The 18,578-nt window shown below is 40.0% G+C and overlaps 2 protein-coding genes and 1 non-coding gene across 23 annotated transcripts in view; all 3 read right to left on the minus strand.

Annotated features, from left to right (window-relative positions):
• Positions 1–8,778, minus strand: part of EP400 (E1A binding protein p400) — a 49,781-nt gene extending 41,003 nt beyond the window's left edge. For all 21 annotated transcript variants that reach the window (XR_012676504.1, XM_075168074.1, XM_075168071.1 and 18 more), the window contains exons 1-2: positions 8,630–8,778; positions 5,264–6,617 (exon numbers count right to left, since the gene is read on the minus strand). Coding sequence is in view for 20 of the 21 variants with exons in the window: in XM_075168074.1 (XP_075024175.1) it covers positions 5,264–6,586 (1,323 nt within the window). In the remaining variant the exon portion in view is untranslated. The remainder of the gene's footprint in view (positions 1–5,263; positions 6,618–8,629) is intronic.
• Positions 8,779–9,016: 238 nt separating this feature from the next.
• Positions 9,017–18,578, minus strand: LOC142090386 (E1A-binding protein p400-like). Its single transcript, XM_075168168.1, has 15 exons — positions 18,416–18,578; positions 18,143–18,315; positions 17,003–17,199; positions 16,052–16,163; positions 15,521–15,673; positions 14,673–14,756; positions 14,147–14,275; positions 13,693–13,737; positions 13,423–13,576; positions 12,665–12,906; positions 11,760–11,896; positions 11,207–11,285; positions 10,597–10,716; positions 9,864–10,054; positions 9,017–9,545 (listed from the first exon to the last, which is right to left on the minus strand). The coding sequence occupies exons 1-15, from the start codon at positions 18,534–18,536 to the stop codon at positions 9,467–9,469; spliced, it is 2,016 nt and encodes a 671-aa protein (XP_075024269.1). The 5' UTR covers positions 18,537–18,578; the 3' UTR covers positions 9,017–9,466.
• LOC142090390 (small nucleolar RNA SNORA49) lies at positions 17,629–17,767 on the minus strand. Its single transcript, XR_012676515.1, has one exon. It is a non-coding gene; the product is annotated as a small nucleolar RNA SNORA49 (small nucleolar RNA).

Consider the following 18,578-nt stretch of genomic DNA (forward strand, 5'->3'; position numbering starts at 1 on the left):
TATGAATTAACAAGCCTGGAAGAGCACTATTGGTATTGGATGGAAAAGAAATCACAGCATGTGATTCAGCAAGTTGGAGTTTAGCTTCAGTAGGATTACACAGTGCACGAAAACTTTATTTTAAAATTACTACAATTCATATTGGCAATGATGGCAGAGAATATATCCTAGATAATCCTTTCAGCATCAAACTCAGATGGCAGACTTACATACAGGATTACTGAAACAAACAGGTTTGGATATATGATGATTTCTGTGCTCTTTGGGCCCTCAGCACTACTGGCAAGTACTTATTAATGTCCGCCAGTGTCTGTGCAAGCCCAGTTCTTTGCAGTGAGTTTCCAAGTCATATTTTTAAGTGCTCCTCAATATTTAGCCATGCTATACCAAATATTCTACTGTGAAACTTATTATGAGAAAAATAAGGGTCCAAAGAAAGGGCTTAAGAGATTCTATCAAAAAATACAAAGATGGACTTTATGTATGCCTCTATGTCCTGGAAAATAAGCTAATTTAACATTCAAGTTCTCCAAGTGTAATTTGCTGTTGGTGAGAGCCTCTGTCATATCGATGTACAGTAAGGATTTGCAAATGTTGTGAAAATTCATTATGACAACATAGCAAAGACAGCAATTTCCCAAAAGAATCTTCCAGTTTATTCACAGGTCTTTTCGTCACTGATTTTTAATAGAAATTCTACCAATGTAAATTAAGCCTAAGGAAGTAAACACCAGTCTATACTGAAATAATCCATAGCCATCACAACCCTACATCTTCAATGCTTCCTCGAACAGTATTAATAAACATAGCCAACGTCACTTAAGATGACTGGGTTTCAAACACTCCTTTTTGAGCTGAATATATGCCACTCAGATTCTATCAATAGCTATGAATTAATAATATTTAATCTCTTTGCTACTGTGAGAGCATTTGTGGCCACTCTAGCGATACAGCTATAGCCTTAAGATGTGAATTTTGGTTTTAAGAATTTCTGACTCATATTCATCCTTAATAGTCATGGTTCACTGTCATATCACACTTGGATTAAGTTTTCAAATTAAGATATGGATTAAGTTTTCAAATGCTTCTCTTTTCACAAGGCAGACACGCAGCATATTTCAAGTCCAACGGCCAGTGTCTGGCAGAGCATCATACACTTAGGCATTTATAGAACTTTCAAAATAAGTCACAAAACTTATTTTCTACAATGCTATTGCATTAATTAACAAATTCAGCTTATGTTCTGTTTGCATCAAATGCTTTCTGGGACATCAGTCTAAGAAACTATGTTCTCCAAACACTGCTTCAAATGCCATTTATATCACCTGCACTCTTACTCTGGATGATTGCATACTCACAGTTCCAGGCTACATCTCTACTTTAGGATTTTTGACTGACATTTCTTAAGAGTATGCCTCCCAGCTCTCTGCATTATCACCACATAATTTAGGCCAGACACTTCAAAGAGCAAATATGTTATGTCTTTATAAATTGCAGTCACATACCACTAATATTAGACTAAAACTGTCCTAACTAATTAAAATAATGTAGTTCTCCAGAGGTCATGATTATGCAGCACGCTCACAATAATCATTTGGAGTGCTGCACTTACGCACTCAAATTTGAATGATGATGCTGATCAGGACACATTATTTCTCTATAAACAGTTACAAAGAGAAAGATTGATGGAAAGAGATGATACTTTCTGTTAAAGTGCTAGTATTATCACAATTTACACAGAGAGTTTTGTACGTTTTTAGCATGTACGTGCTAGTTTCTCTGAAACAGGTCTGAAATGGTATAGTACTTTGAAAAATACTTCATCACTGCTGTAGCTAGAGCTTGATGATAACCCTAACACAGTAAATAACCTGATACAATGTTACATATTTTAAACAGCTTAGATGAAGCCTGACTACCTAAGGAGACTTCCAAGACATGTGAGTATTGGCCATAACAAGAGCTCTCGATGCAAGCCGCTTAACCACGCAACTCATTTGTAAAACATCACAGGTAAGATCCCATTTGTTATACACAGGAATACAACCCATTTTACATTTCATTTAACTCTCCATTTTCCAAAACCTAGATGAAGACAGTGCAGACTGTACAGCTTCCATGGTACAGCAGAGTAATTCACCCTGTAACACCTGCTATTGAAGTGTATATAATTGAGCTAAAAGGTACATATTTTAGTTGCAGAGGAATTACAATATATTACTCTCAGGGTATATAAGCAATGATGTCTGGGTAGCACAGATTTGAAGGTAGCTGCATAAACCCATACTAGCCTGACTTTAAAAGTTGCATCATCACCGATCCACAGAAATTTTAACTGATTATCACATTTCTTTCTTTGTTCAGTATTCCCTCATGCAAAAAAAAAAAAGAAAAAATTGTAAAAAAGGACTTATATATAAAAATAAGCACTTCAGTTTCTTCTTCCCAACATTTATGGTAGAGCTAATGGAAAGCAGTTAGTTATTTTAAAAAAATGTCAGAGGGCTATTATTGTTGTTTAAAACATTTCAGGGGAGGCAAATCCAAAACCTTCTGTAGCCATACTCAAAACCTTCAATAGATAAGGAAAAAAAAGAAAAGAAATTTAGAAGAAATCCACAATTACAATGCCACAGACAAAAGAATCCATATTATCACTATGCAGAATGCACAAATGAACCAAATGCATTAGGGAAACAAAAGACAAACAAACCAAAGTGAAAACATTCAAGCTGAAAGTTAATGAAATAAGCCAGCAACCTGGAGACGAAGATTTAACTTCCTCAAGGCTTCATTAATACTGATGCATTTGAAGATTGCAAAGGGTTTTTTTGTTTTGTTTAGATGATAAGGGATGGGCTCTTGGGAAAATTCTAATTCATCTAAGAAATATCAAATCTGAATGAAGAAAAAAAATCTGGGATGAAACTACATTTTAGAACCATTGAAAAGTACCTGAAATGGTTGCTGCTGGGATGAAAAAGCAGCAGAAACATTTGGAGGAAGCTGGGTTGCTATAGCGACAGGAGTACCAGTCTGCCCATCCTTTCCTGTCACAACCTTTACCTGAGAGAAATATTTTGGGAAAAAAAAAAAGAAGGGAGAATCATTTTCTTTTTAAAAGTTTTTCTTCTTTTTTTTTTTTTTCTGTATTGTCCAACACACTCATTTTGTACTGATGGTACCTCACTGAAGAGGGGATTATAACTAAACGACCATCAGTACGGCTCAGTTTGAATGCAGGCCGTTTTTGAAAGTTCTGTCTCACTTTTAATAGCAGAACAGAGTACGGCCTTGACTATTTATAGTGACTTCTCGTCACTGGAAACCTCTTCTTAAATCCAGTTAACATAAAAGTGTGTTTTAAATTTAATGATTGCTGCTCCTAACGGACAACAAATTAGCATGACAGACAGTTTGAACTTAAGAGAGCTCCAACATTTATTTAAGCAATGAGCACAGCCACCATTCGCTCTCCCCTTGAATTCCCAAAGTGATCAACCTTTCCAGGCAAGAGATGAAGTGCGTTGCTTTAGCAGAAAGTGATAAAGAGGGGGGAGGGGGAAATAAAAGAGAAGAAGACAAAAAAATACAAAGAAAGAACATACTCAAAAGATGTCTTAATCTTTCAAAAGGATTCATCATTTGAAAACACATAAAGACTTTTGGTGTTGCACTTTGCAAAATTCTCCAGCAGTTAGACGGACAAGCGGCTTTCACAAACAAAGACGATCCATCACAAGAAGGCAGTGAAGTACAGCAAACTCCGAACCCGAAAGACCGAGGGGCAGAGCCTCAGCTGATGTAAATTGTAGTAGCTCCACTGACTTCAATGAACCTGTACAATTTACACCCACTAAAGCTCTCTCAAAATGTGCATACTGTAGTTAAAAATACCTGGTATTTCAGCTGACAAACACGCAACCCAACAAGAACACCTAAACAATTTGACAAAATACAAACCAGGTGAAAAAAAAATATTGAATATCCGTTGTCAACAAATTACAGTAACAGGCTAGCTTTTATGTTACTATACATACAAAGAAATGATTCCTTCAAAATTATCAATAACTATCACAAGCAGAAATGTATTTTTCCTAGTCAAGAAGTTTAAACCACAAAACAATGAACTTTGGCTGATTTACTGTTAAAATTTCCCACAAATTCCAACTGAAAATAGGATCACTAATGATTCACACCTAAGAGAGACATCAGTTTTCACTGAGGACACTCATTTCTAACAGATATTTCAAAGCAATATGAGTTTCTTTACGTAACAGGTTTGGTTCGGTTCTTTATAAACTGGCAACTATATACCCCTACATATTTCTACAAATTTTAAAAGGTATCTGTGAGTGTCAAGCCATGCAGTGGCATCAGTTATATCTACCCTATTGCAACCACTTGCCATGTCGGCTTGCAGGTAGGCGCTGCACAAGACAGGCACTGCTCCAGCAGCCACGGGGTGCTGCAGGTCAAGAGCTGCATGAATGGGTATAAACGTGCAGGAAAAGTTGCACGGTGTCTGTCTCCAGAAAGCTTATTTCAAGTCCTTCGCCACTAATAAACAGTGAATTCAAATTAGTAATTTTAAACCGTTGCGTAAATAACAAAGTTAACTTGTTACTGTCCAGTCTGTAAGTGGTATTTTTTAATCATTCAGACAGCAATACATGCACAGAGCTCTAAGACAGCCCAAGTAACCTGATTCATTACTATGGACCCATATACATTATGATTCACATGTTCTCTCTGAGTAATTAGATAACTTAATTTTTTGTTGGCCACAGCAAAACTGAACTTCAGTAACATCTATAGTTAGAAGTCACACGAGTCAAATAAAGGTTAACCTCTGGTAAGACTTTTTGCTTATTCTTTTTTGGTTTGTGTAAGTCTAGTAAGTGAAATTTAATCTATGATTCCTATTCATATTCATTCTGATAGCTTAAAACAGCTTCCACGCAAATGCCACCTTTATTTGTGTGTTGGCTTACATACTAACTAGGACAGTGAAAGCTCCTTTCACTTCTCTGTTCTTTTCTTTTAAATACATACATCTAACGGCACGCTCAAACAGACCTGTCAAATCACGCTACTAGCAGAAGTGCATTCTCACAGACTAACTATTTAAAGAAAAACTGCCATACTTCATCAAGTAAAAATGATTTTTCAGGTACTGTCACATTCTCTAATACTTCACAATCCAGGTGTCACAGCTTCATCTATGATTTTATTCCAAAACATTAACCAACAGATTTCTTACCTCATCGTTGATGACCTCAGATTGTTCTTCCTCTTCTTCCTCCTCCAGATCCAAGTCATTTTGCCTCAGGTATGCTTGCAGTGGAACACAATGTTTCTTCTTAAAAGCTAAAAAGTCCATCATATTCCCTTGAAGATGTTGCAGGAAAAACAGTTCAATCAAACATTCCTTAAAAGTTTCCTTAAGAATTTCCATCTGCTTGTGGTGATGATCCAAACATTGTTTTCTCATTTGAGCAGTCTCTTGGTTGGCAGGAGGAATCTCCTCCAATTTTTTGGGTTGTTTTTTCACTGCCGTATTAACCGTAGGAGTAAGAGGAAGACTCGACAGCCCCTGTGGTACAGTGGCCCGTGAAGGACTTGTGGGAGGAGGTGGTGATGTCATTCCAAATGCACTAGGCCCTCCAACTCCTGCTATCAATCCACCAGAAGTCCTGTCATATCCAATGGGTCTACCCAGCTGCTGTCCCTGAAGCACTTGCTGCTGCTGTTGCATAAGTTGCCCTTGGATAATATTGCTGATTTGGGGTGGCAAGCTGGTCGTCGTAATATGGCCCGGGCTAGTCAAAGATTGCATATTTGCTCCGCTAGCTACAGGACTTTGAGGACCGAGATGATGAATGGTGCCACCAGACTGAGAATGAGGTTGTGAAAGCCTGCGTTCCCTTACCGTAGCAGGTGTCCCAGAAGATGGAAGCTGTACTTGTGCAGCAGCTCCTTGAGCAATTTGTGCAATTCCCGGTCCTTCCTGATACACAAAGTGTCCACCGTTTGAAGGACTCAAGCTGATTTGTCTCACAAGCACACTAGCATCTACAAACCCTCTAGTAGGGCTCTGGCTGCACATACCCAAGCCAGGGCCCGGAGTGCCTGCCCGAACATTTGGTAACGTTTGCACTGGCACAGGGTTAGGCTGTGTAGGGCTTTGAGACTGAACTTGTTGAGGCAGCGGTGACGTAACTTGAATATACGATGGGGATCCATGCTCAAACCGCCTCTGCTGAGGACTGAACTGAAAACTCGGTGATGTTGGGTTTGGAATTGGCAATGGGGTAAGCGTTATCTGCTGGTTTCCTGAAGCCACCGGTCCAACATTTTGCAGCGTGATGTTCACATTCTGCCCAGCTACTGGACTTCGACTCATTATAAATTGCTGTATTTGGTAACTGGGGGACTGGGGTGCAGATGGACTTGCAGAAGGTGCAAAAGAAGCTGCGGGGGACTGGGGTAAATTTGCCTGTTGCTCTTCTCCCTCACTGCCCGTGAAGGACCTGGACCTCTGGAGCTGGCGCTGGGCATTCTGGGGACCATTACCATGGTGCATTCTCACTGTTCTAGGTTTTTTACAGTATACTCTAAAGGAATACACAAAAACAGAAATTCAGGGAAGGTAAAAATATTTCTGTAACTGAAACTATTCAGTTACTATTTGAAAGACTACCTTACAGCAAGAATTCAGTTATCCTGTCTTTGCAGTTACTTAGTGTGTTTTATCTTATCAGTCAAATTATCTGAAATCCTCATTGCCACAAAAGCTCGCTTAAATCCCTCATACATTTCTCTAGCTAACAAAGTGCTATTAAATAGTTTTACAAATGATATGGTCCTCTTAGCTAGTTAGAACGACTTAAAATTTAAAAAAAAAACTTCTTCCCTTTCCGTGGAACTTCAGGAATCAACAGTCTCCAATATCAAAACTATCTACTCTTTTTTGTGTTCATTATTCCCAATGTTTCAGTTCTCTTAACACTTAATACGATCTTGTCAAAAACACAACACTTGCTTAAAATCTACAGCACATTTCTTCAACAATAACTAAAAATATGATAAAAACGGACACAGACTATTCAACTTTATTGATCTAGCTGCTAAAGAAAAAATGCATCATCAAAAATCTCCCTACTAAATCTTCTAGATGTTTGAAAAAGTATTGCACTTAACTCTGCCTTCTCTTTCCTTCAGAACACTAATCCCTTAAAGAGATGAAAATTAATCCAAATCTGCATTTCATTTAAAATGCTGTTTATTGAGCCAAGCTATCCAGAAACCCCAAAACGTTCTGGTTTTGTATTTCAATCATTGACAAAAAAAATTCCACTGACATGCACCGACAGGTAGATTCAGTGCTGGGTGTCACAGAGTAGTAGCAGCAAAAGAAAAATGAAACCTGATTTTTTTTTTTTCCAAAATCTCTCTCATATTTTGAAAATAAGTTTTGTTTTTGGTATTTCAGGCCAAACGCACACAGAAGTATGCTGCCATTCCTCTTTGCTCCTAACTCTCAAGTTGGTTACAGGAGGCAACAGGCAGCAGCGTACCGACCCCGCAGCAGGACTGGAAAGGCAGCGACGCAGCGGCTGCCCCGCTCAGGCAGGGAAACAACGACTCATCCGCTCCCCTGTCCTGGGCTATCTGCAGCAATCTGCTCACGCCCTGGGGATGGAGATATTCCCTTCCCTGCCCCCGGGAAAGCCTCGGCTTGCCGGGAAGGTGAGGAAGCCGAGAAGCGCTGTCACACAGCGCTAGCGACAGAGGCTGCAGACGAGAAAAGGGGCTGCTTGAGCGTACAAGGTCTCACAGGCCAGGGAGGCACCGTGCTCGGGGACTAAAGCACAGTTCTGGGCAGGTTTTGTCTCTCCCGCTCCTCAGAGCTCAAATCTGAGGGAGATCCCTCAGCAAAGCGGGAAGGAAAAAAAAATTCCACTCCTTACAGGCACCTTTCCCAAAAGATTTAATAATACTGCAATACTTCGTGGTGTTGTGACTCTTTCATAGCACTGATACCAAATAATTAAGATTCAAGTGATATCACCTATCGCCAGTAACAAGGTCTTATTATTTTAATTACCTATACCTCGCTAACATTTACGGCCCAAGTGAAAACACTTAATTAATTACACGCTGATAACGAAGCGTCACCAGCGCGCTGCCACCGCCGGCCTCTGCCTGCCCGGGGAGAAGGGATCGCCTTTTGTGTGCGAAAACTGAAGTATGCAAACAGCCCGCACGGCGGGCCGGGCCGGGCCCGCGGCGAGCGCCCAGCCCCGCCGCGGGCCGGCGCCCGAAGTTCGCGCGGGGCTTCCCCCGCCGAGGCCCGCGCGGGGCCCCCCCGCAGGGGCAGCGCCCCGGGAAGCGCCGCCGCCGCTTCCCCCCCCGCGGCGGGACGCGGCCGGCCCTGCCCGCCCCTGGCCCCAGCGCCGTGCGGCGGCGCGGGGAAGGCCCGTTCCTCCGCGGCCGCCCCCGCCGCCAGGACCGGTGCCGCCGGGCCCCGGGCCCGAGGCCTGCGGGGCTGGCGAGGGGGGAAGGCGGGGAGGAGCGGGGCCCAGGCGCCCCCCACGGCCCCCCGAGCCCAGCGGGCCCCACTTACCGCGGGCGCCGGGGCCAGACTTTCCATTCGCTCCTCACAGGAAGCGGGGGCGGGGGGCGGCCGGAGCGGCAGCCGCTACCAGCGCCGGCAGGAGACAAACCGCGCCTCCTGCGCCTCGCTCCACTGCCGGCGCCTGCGCCGCCGCCCCGCCGTCCGGAGCGCGCTCTGCGCCTGCGCCGCCGCCAGCGCATGCGCGCCGCGCTCCCGCCGCCCGGGCTGCCCGCCGGGCCCGGGCTCCCCTCGCCCCCGGGCAGGGAGCGGGGCGGGCGGGCGGCGTAGAGCGGCGATGCTGCGGGCTCCTGTCGCCCTGGGCGTGTATCGGGACAGGGAGCACTGCCCCAGGCGGGAACTCGGGCACAGCACGCGCAGGAACCAGACTCGGGGACAGGACAGAAAATTAACTTTTATTGCAGTGCAGATGCAGGAGTGTGACCAAAGAGTAACCGCTGCCTCGGCAGGTACCGGCGCCGACGGCTTTCTTCAAGATCTAGCGTAAAAATCCACAAAGAAAACGTGCCTGCTTACAGGACGAACTGGACGCTGCTGACCTGGAGCACGGGCAACAAAAGCCTCGTACGATGCGAAGGGAGAAAAAAAGTAACCTGGTGGTGCTCTTGATTACAATAAAACATACTGCCCAAAAAACCTGAGGAAGAGTTTAGCAACAAAGACAAGACAACTGCTACCTGCTAAAGAATGACCTTCGTTCTCATGTAGGAGGCAGACACGTCACTCTGCTCGCACCGGCTGCGGGAGGCGTGCGCGGCGCCCAGGCTGCAGGTGCCAGGCTGCAGGTGCGCTTTGCTTCCCGGGGCTGGCGCGCACCTCAGCCTGCCGTCAGGGCAGCTCCCGTGCCGAAGAAGTCACTGTGGTCTGGTGAGCAGGACTTGGTTCCTGGCACCTTTTGCAACTAAATCTAAAATTAGATTTTAGATGAATATTGGTTACTAGCTAAAAGTATAGAGATAACTTTGAGATAAAACTGAAAAGAAGTGACAGAGTATACAAAGATGACAGTGTTTAAAATTGTATTTAATTAAAATGAATTACATTTAAATAATACAGTGTCTGGGGATATACTGTTTTCTAAAGAGGAAAGGACTTACTGAAAGACTATTGTCCCATCATTTTCACTTGTCAATAAATTTTAAAGTGAGCACTACTACTTATTAAAGATTGGAAGATTTATTTTCAATAGCAAAATGTGAACTGAAAATAAAAAGTAAAACCTTACCTGATACAAGCAGAGCCACCAAAAGCATCTGCACAGTTGTCATCAGGGTGATGGTTACAACTGCTGCCGTCAAATGCTTCTACTTGAAAAAACAGGGCGGGGGGTGGGAGCTTCAGCTGTGCCGGAATGGCTGGTACCACGAACACTGGCTGTAATACAGCTATGGCTGGAGCGAGCGTACATCCTGAAGCCTGAAAATGCCATGAAATAAACTTGTATTTTTAACATTTACAAGTGTTCTAAAGTGATCACAAAAGAGGGCATGAAGTCTTAAGAGATTCTTCCAACAAGGAAGAATACATTTTCAATGTATTTATCAGTAACCATAAAATGACATTGGTTCCTCTCTAAATATGGAATTCCTTTTTCAGCATCATAGAATTCACTCTGGGATGAAGTCCAAAATTCCGTATCTTTAAGAAGGAGCTTGTCTATAATTATTCTTGAATACTATTCTTACATCCTTGAACAACAAGACTATTTTTGGTAACATTTAAGTCCATTCACCTCAGCTCACGTAAAACGAAATGCTTCTATTACTCGATGTCCCAATTCTCCAGGTTTGCCGAGAGTCCTACACACAGCCTCAGCGAAGTCAAAACAGATGCTATAAGGTGCACATGAACCTGGGCTTACAGATTCATTTAGCCAGGAGGAACATACTTCTCTGCCTGCAATGGCAGGAGTGAACTGAATTCACATACCACATGGCAATCATGTTTTTGTTTCTCACCTGTGTTTCCTCCTGTGGTTGACACTGGGTTTGGATTTGCTCCACTGTTTGTTCCTCTTCTTGCTTCTGACTAGGCTGTTGCTCCTGCAGTTGTGGAGCTATTTGTTCTTCAGTCCATGCCTATAACAACAGAAGTAGAGGAAGAGGGTGGATCACAGCAATATGCTTCTTTTTAATTATTTTAATTCTGAGTAGATAAAACCCATGACTCTTACAATGAACTCATGTAAAAAAATGAGTTCCTAACTGCCTATACCAATAATTGCGACAGAAAATTCTGACTTGACAAAGAGTTATTCTATATCATGGTTGCCTGCTTCTGACACTGCTAAAACGCAAAAAAATGAGACAATACTGTAAGGGAATAGATCTGGAATGGACAACTGATTGCTGATAGCTTTGATGCACTGATAAAGGGGATTAGGCAGTCAAAACCCATGCTGAACAAATTTTCAGTCTTCCAAAAACCCTGGTAATTTTTCCTTATTCCCAGCTTTTGCAATTGTTTTTACAGGAAAAGGTAACTGAAGAATATTTGAAACTGAAAAGGATTGCAAAGCTATTGAAAAGAATGTACAGAATGGAGTTCACCTGGAAAAACTGAACGGACCTTTTTCTGCATCATCATAGGCTCTGCACAGACAGAAACAACTTCAGACATAGGTAGTAGCTTGTCATAGTTGTCTGCACTGAAAGTAAATGAAGTAGCTTAAGCTAACTTAACTTTATACCACTATTTTAATATTCATGACATTTTAACACAATTTTAAAATTCTGGAAGAGGACTCTGCAATTAAGATTTGACAAAGCTGGGGATTAGCAGGGAACTCCCACCAGTTTTTTACCTAGAAACATGACAACTATATTGTTGGACCTGAGAAAAGAGCTGAGGAAAGCCTGGGCTGACCCTCCTGGTACATCACATGGAAAAATACTGAAGCACTTCAAGCTTTTCTTTACATCAGTACAAGCACAGGTTTGATTCTTTGACAGTAAATGCACTATGACTTAAGGCTGGAGGTCATCACAGCACCTCTCATGAGAAACGCCACTGTGAAATACATTTGTGCTTAAGAGGAAAAAAAAAATCACCGATCAGGCCACCAAACTGATTAAGTGTTAAATGTGGGAAAAATGGTAATTGACAGTAGAAGTAAACTTACAGAAACCTATCTGAGGAACTTCTTTTTCGAGCAGTCATTGTCATCAACTCAAAGTGATTCATATAGATTTGAGTACGCTCAGAATTCTGGTCTTTAGCATAGGCTTGTCTAGCACGAAGAGGATAACCATCTATGTTCTGGAATAAACAGAAATTGAAGGCTTAGGTACCAAGAATAAGTAATCATAAATGCCCTGTCTCAAGAATCACAGTTTACAATAGTCTTGACTGAAGTCAATTCACATCCTGTCACTTAAAAGGTAAAATAGCTAGCTTCCCTGTCTTATTTTTAATATACTGATAGTGCAAAGTGATACATCCAAGGTCATATAATTGTCACAGCAACAGGGAAATTAATATTCTTAAGTGTACAGAAACTATAATAAATATAATCTATAGTAGTCATACTGATAGGGGAAGATACTTACTAGCATTTTCTTGTATGCCAAACTATTTAAAATTCTAAAACATAGTTATGATTCTGCTTACTAAACACTCATGTAGTCCATTAACAGCAACGAGAAATTAAAAAAAAAAAAAAAAAAATCAAGTCTTCACAATGTGGTGCATATTTCAACTTAAACTCACCTTTCCTTCTGGAACTGCAAATGCTTTTATGTAATGATTTTGGCATTGCTTTGGGGAGCGATAAACATAGTTACAAGAGTTAACGACATCGCTGACAAAGTCCCAGTTTGCTGTCTGTGCCGGTGACACAATAGCAAGGTTTAAAGGAAGTGCCCGTAACTCTTCCACCCCCTAGGAGGCAGAGAGAAATCAAACCAGTGTAATGTTTCAATTAAATGCTTTTCTTGTGTGCACAAGCATGGATAATCCTGTATTAATCAAGGTCTATGGACGCTGTAATAAACTTCCAAGTATAAAGTTTTTGAAGTACTATCTTACTTTTAGCAGTGCCAAGTCTTCAGCAATTAGCCATGCAGGACTATCTTGCCCAGTGCCAGCAGCTGACTTGATGAGAACTGACAAAGGTCTTGCAAAATACATTTTCTGTTTTTCTAAGAGGAGGGTCTTCTGAGCTTTGCTCTTCTGTCGTGTTTTCAATATTCTTGGAGTCACTTGATCAAAAAGTGAAGGTGGAGGAACAACCATCCTTCTACGGCAATGCTTCTTTCTCTCACCTGAAGCTAATTGACGGGACAAAGTTATTATCTCCAGTGAGAAGGGAACTTTGTGCAATGAGATCATGACAGAAAACTGATTGCTCCAAATCATCTGACTAATGATAAGCCTTTTGCAGTACTTTTCTGAATGCAGGTACCTTCAACCTATGGTTGAACTAGTACAGTATTTGACTTGATCAGTCATTTTTAAATAGCTTCTTGCTTCACTAAAAAAATAAGCTTAAAAATAGATTATATGGACGGACAGGAGTCTCATTGCTTTACTCCTGCTCATTTAATTCACCCATATTTCTATTTCTAATTCATAAGGACAACAGCAAGTTTTCACAGTGCACTTCCTCTGCTCTCACTCTACATTCAATTATTTGTTTGAGCGATATCAAGCTTAACAGAGATAATGGTACATGCATGCTAAATTTTTAAACACAAACTTAAAGATACTCATATTCAAAGAGTTTTCATATTGTTTCACACAAAAACGTTACTGCACCTTCCCATGCAATTCTGAATCCAACTTACAAGACAGATCTGTCCTCTGCCGCTTACATGCCTTCCTGACAAAGGGAGGTGGAAGCTTAGACTCTGGAATCGGGGTACTACTATACATCAGACACATAACAGAATCAGTGTAGACATCATCGTGATTCTCAGGTACAACAGGGGGAGTCCAAAGCTTCAAAAAAAAAAAACCCAACACAAAACAACAACAACAAAAAACCCATAGTTAGCCATTAATTAAAGTATTTTAGGTAGGATTTCCTTCAGATGAAATAAGAGCTACTGACTTACAGGCATTATTTCTATTTCTCCATCTGGGCCTTCACAGACAAATTCCTGTGTGAGAAACAAGTAATTTTTGATACCTCAATACATCATCCAGCCCAGGACCCAGCATTTAGAAACATAACCATGTTTGCAATAACTATAATAAAAAAAAAGTTAGAAAAAAAAATATTTTAAGGAATTAATCTTAATTTTCAAAAGGCAGCATATTTTTCTCAGTCTCTTCCTTCAGTTATTATTACCTTGATACATAACTGTGCAATTCCAAGTCACCCTACCAACAGACAGTCCTCCTGCTAAAACAGCAACTTGCTACTCTTCAGAATTAAAACAAATTTCAAGAGTACAATACTTGCGCAAGGGTACAAGACCAGTGCAATATGAACCCCAGAGACGTGGTTCATAGTCACAATACACAAATTCTTTGAAAAGCAGGGACTTGGAGATCCCTTCATGTTACCATGTTATAAGCATCTTCTCTGGTATAGGTTAAGAGTTCATCTTTCACTTCCTGCTGAAATTTTTCTTCTGCCTTTTCCAGCTCCTTGGCATGCTGATATTCCCATTTTGTATTTGCAGTTTTTAATTCCTTTTAGGAAGAAAATTTGTACATTTTAAAATATTACTGCTTTTCACAATAAATATGCTAACAGCAGTAAATTGCCACAGATTTGAGTCTGGTAACTACATAATAAATTCACTTTTTATAGGCTAACAGTTACAGTAAAGTTAGTTAAACTGAGTTTTCATTCTTGGATAAGGCCCTCATGCCAGTAAAGAGAAAGGGAAATATGTCTACCTGTTAATTAGGAACCAGTGTGTTTTTAGACCACAATCATTTTGAGCAAAATTTCAGTGCTCATAAACAAAAAAAAACCACAAACAAAAAAACCCAAATAAACAAACAAAAAAGAAAATCTGACAACAGTTAGGGTTTTCTGTTTTGTTTTTATTAATTACTCAGAAAATGAAATATAGTTGCTTACCTTGTTGACTTTCTGGCTTTTTTGATCATTCAAAGTATGAAACAATTCCAAGAAATTCAATGCATACTTTTCAATTGGCTTAAGCTGTTCAGAAAAACATTTTGACACATGGCTGGTTATTTAGCTTTTGAATTAGAAACACGTAAATAACCAGTGATTTAAAAACAAGCAGGAAAAAATCCCAACCAATAAATGTATTTATTTCAGTTGCAAATAATGGCACCATAATTAAGGTAGAAAAGAGATCTAAGGATCAAAAATCTGACATTCTGGTCCCTAGCTAGCCTGCTCACATCCCACCAGTATCACTGAGAATAGGCTCCAACTACTGGCTTCCATTTTCCGAACTGAAAAAAAAATGAGAATCCCATTCGAGTTATTATGCACACTCTTGACTGGTTGTTAGTAAGCAGACTGCTACTTGGGTTCTGCACAAGAAGCCAAAGGGAAAAGGAGACAATCGGAATCTGACAGAACTTAGGGAATGCTAAGAATAGTCAGTTCATGGTTAAGAAGAAACAGATCCAAGGACTTTAAGAAAAAACACAAGCATCTGGCAAAGCACAGGACTGTAAACCAGTTTTATATCACAAGATGCAATTTAGTCCAATGGACTTCACAATCCTCAGGAGAATATTTGGTGACTTAAATGTTTCAGTACATGAACAGCTCTACCAACAAGCTCAGGTTACCTCCCAGGACTGTTTCAATATTTAAGTCTGCACAGAACAGTTTCATGTAAATGGAGTGAAAATAAGGTACTTTATGAAAGCCATTTGATTGTTGCACAGGAAACTAAATTTCAAATATTTCTAAAGCTTTACATAAAACAAGAGAAATCATCATACCTTATCCACAAAGCTAGCCAGCTGTTCTATCTGTGAAGGAACCATGGTATTTCTTGAATCATACAACTCTGAACCTATGTCACCTCTTATCTCGGATCGTGTCTCTTCTGTAAACTTTCTGGAATCCTCATTTCCATATTCAGAGCAAAGAACCTTATGGAAACATGTTTTCAAGTATTCCATAAGACAATGTATGATGTCAAAAGTTTTTTAATCATCCTAAAATTGAGTTTAGAAAAGTCAGATTACAGACATATTTGACACCTTTTCCTGCAGGAGATGTTGTTTTCGTTTGATTAAAACAATCCCAAAAATAGTGTAAACTTATTGGAACAAACGCAATTTTCTTTCTAGATATTTTTATCTTCTGATTTTCTATATGAGCTAACAATTCAGGATTTTTAGTGATCTTAACTGTGATTACATACCACTGGCCCCCAAACAAGTCTGGAAATTCTGATTCTGATCTAGTAAAGCACTTATTTTTTACATATCATTAAAGAACTGCTCACATTCTTAATGTTACAGTACCTGAGTTAAAAAGTCTGTTGAACAATCATCTCCTTGTGCAGGCACTTCTTGAATCAAATGTTCAATACCTTTTTTCAATAGCCTCTCTTCGACAGAATTACCACTTATAAGCCTGTAAAACAAAGAAACTCATTAAATACTGTTCCCTAGAAAACAGTGACACTTTCTGAAACTCAACTGTTTCATGTCTAATGTTCCTCACCTACAGCAGTGAGCACAAGCACTCTTTTAGAGTCCATCAGGTATTTTCACAGGAAGTTTTGTATTCTTTTTTAGTTTCTTAGAGGAAAGCTTTCTTTTTACATCTGATTTCATATTTTCAAAACACTGGGTTCTTTGAAGTTCTTATTTTCAAAATGCAAAATAAACAGTCTGTCTTATATACAATTGGATTAAAAAAAAAATCCTTAAAATAGCAGGTTATTTACTAACAGTGTCTGCACTGCACACCCAGGCATACCTGGCCAGTGGTGTAAGCTCCCCTCTGCTCTCAGCACCTCCTTCCAGGTAAAGAAACAGTCGCTTGAGAGAAGCTTTCAAATAATCTTAGAACTACATGAACATCAGCATCTCATCACTAGTGGATTTGAAATGCAATGATAGACCGTCAAGAAACACATTTATTGTTTATTAGGAGCACGAAACACCTACAGATATTAATGTTCATTTTGACTGTCCCAACACAGAAATCCAGATGGCTTACAAGAGGAAATTGGGAGGGAAAGACAGGAATAGAAGATACAGTTAGGGAAAGGACAGGGTTTTCATTTTCCCTTTAGTCTGAAGGGAAGAAGTATGTATGACTGATCCAATCTTTACAGGGATCTTAAAAGACCAAATGACTTAAACTAAAAGGACGACCTCAACCAAAAATCCTAGTTTCACCTAAAACCATCTTCCCTCTATTTTTGATTTTAAAACACCGATACTATTTCTTAGTGTAAAAGTCACCTGTATATGTGAATATCTCTGTCTCTTGCAATTTTATCACACCATTCTTTAGCCTTTGTATCCATCAGTGGATCTAAATCAGTGTCATAGAAGACAACAGTATCCGCATCTACATGGCTAACACCTGTGGAAGGCGTGTGGGAAGAAAGAATAGCACAGAAGTATCGCTTGTCTTGGTTGAAGTTTTTTATGGATTCCTAAAATGGGGAGACAAGCAACTTAATTACAAATTCACATTAATAAAGCATAAATCTCTAAACTAACTTACAGAATGAGAAGATCAGAAAAATTGCTTTCTTATTACTTCCCCAACCTACATTAAGCGTGCAAACATTTTAACTTATCTGACTATTAATTTATGGTGCAGTCAACCAGATAAAAATCTGAAGATATATTACAGTAGTCACATTGTGTCCTTTGACTAAGCACACCTGACTGGGTTATTACATTCTGTGCGTGCTTCATCAATTTTCTTGTCTATTGACTAAAATAAATCCCTTCTATTGTGCTGCCTTGTGTTGCTTTAAGGCAAAGTATTCCTTTATGATTTATACTGCACCTGACAGAAAGCATAACAATGCAATTTGAAATAAAAAATAAGAAAAGAATAACTTAACTATATTGTTAATGTTTGCTCAAATTGTAGGCCCCAGAGGATACTGAGAATCTTACTGGGGAGGGAAATGAGCATACTTTCAATGTATCCTCAGGCAATGCCAGGGCACTCTACAGCAAACAAAAGCCCCTGGAGTAAGGCTGAGGATGTGCCAACATAAAAATAGCAACTACACTTAAAGTACTAACAATGTAGATAGCTACAGATAATGAAAGCAAAAGCAATTAATGAAAACACTATTGTGAAATAAAATGTCTGTATTTCAAGCACAAATTACTCATAAAGGTAGGACAACTAGTGGCATACCTCTTGGAAACACCCTGGACGCCTCATCAAATAGTAATATGACTGACATATTTCATATGTAATTACACATTTTGTGCCACAGCTACATACATAATTTGCTTAAATAACTAACAAAATTATGCAAATGAATTTTGCAAACGTATTAGACTTCCCTTTAGCATTTTCCTTCCCACTATGAGCATCTATTCACTATTACCTTGAGTAAGAGGGCCTCTTACCAGATAATGCCAACTGTGAGCACCACTCTCATTAACTCTTACATATGTGAGAAAATGGAAGTTCAAGAAAAGCTCCAGTATATCAAGCATTGGAATCATCTGCGTCAAAATCAACACACGATGTCCTCTTGCTTTCAGCTTCCGAAGCAAGACAGCCAGAGCTTCCATCTTGCCTGTTTATGAAATAAGAACTTGAAGGTTCTGCAGGTAGCATTCAACAATTAGAGAAAGCACATTCGCACAGTTGTAACAGGTGGTGTTTTTTTTAAATACCTGAATCACGCTGCACCAGTCGGGGATCTGGAAACTGCAGAAAATGAGGCCTTGCTATCTGCTGCATTGAATGGAAGTAGGGAAGTATCTGTTCCCTTAGATTAAACTTCAAGACCTTCATTTCATGGGTATATGTATAAGGAGGATTTGCTACATACAAATA

This window comes from Calonectris borealis, chromosome 18 (assembly GCF_964195595.1).
Source record: "Calonectris borealis chromosome 18, bCalBor7.hap1.2, whole genome shotgun sequence".
NCBI lineage: Eukaryota > Metazoa > Chordata > Aves > Procellariiformes > Procellariidae > Calonectris > Calonectris borealis.

What these genes read in the sequence shown, in the direction of transcription:
- LOC142090386 (XM_075168168.1), bottom strand. Translation starts at nt 18,536, where the DNA reads ATGAAGGTCTTGAAGTTTAATCTAAGGGAACAGATACTTCCCTACTTC. An exon ending in CTCACAGTTGGCATTATCTG is followed by an intron (nt 17,200 to 18,142) that starts GTAAGAGGCCCT and finishes TCCCCATTTTAG; the next exon opens with GAATCCATAAAAAACTTCAA. An exon ending in AGTTCCTCAGATAGGTTTCT is followed by an intron (nt 11,286 to 11,759) that starts GTAAGTTTACTT and finishes ATTTACTTTCAG; the next exon opens with TGCAGACAACTATGACAAGC.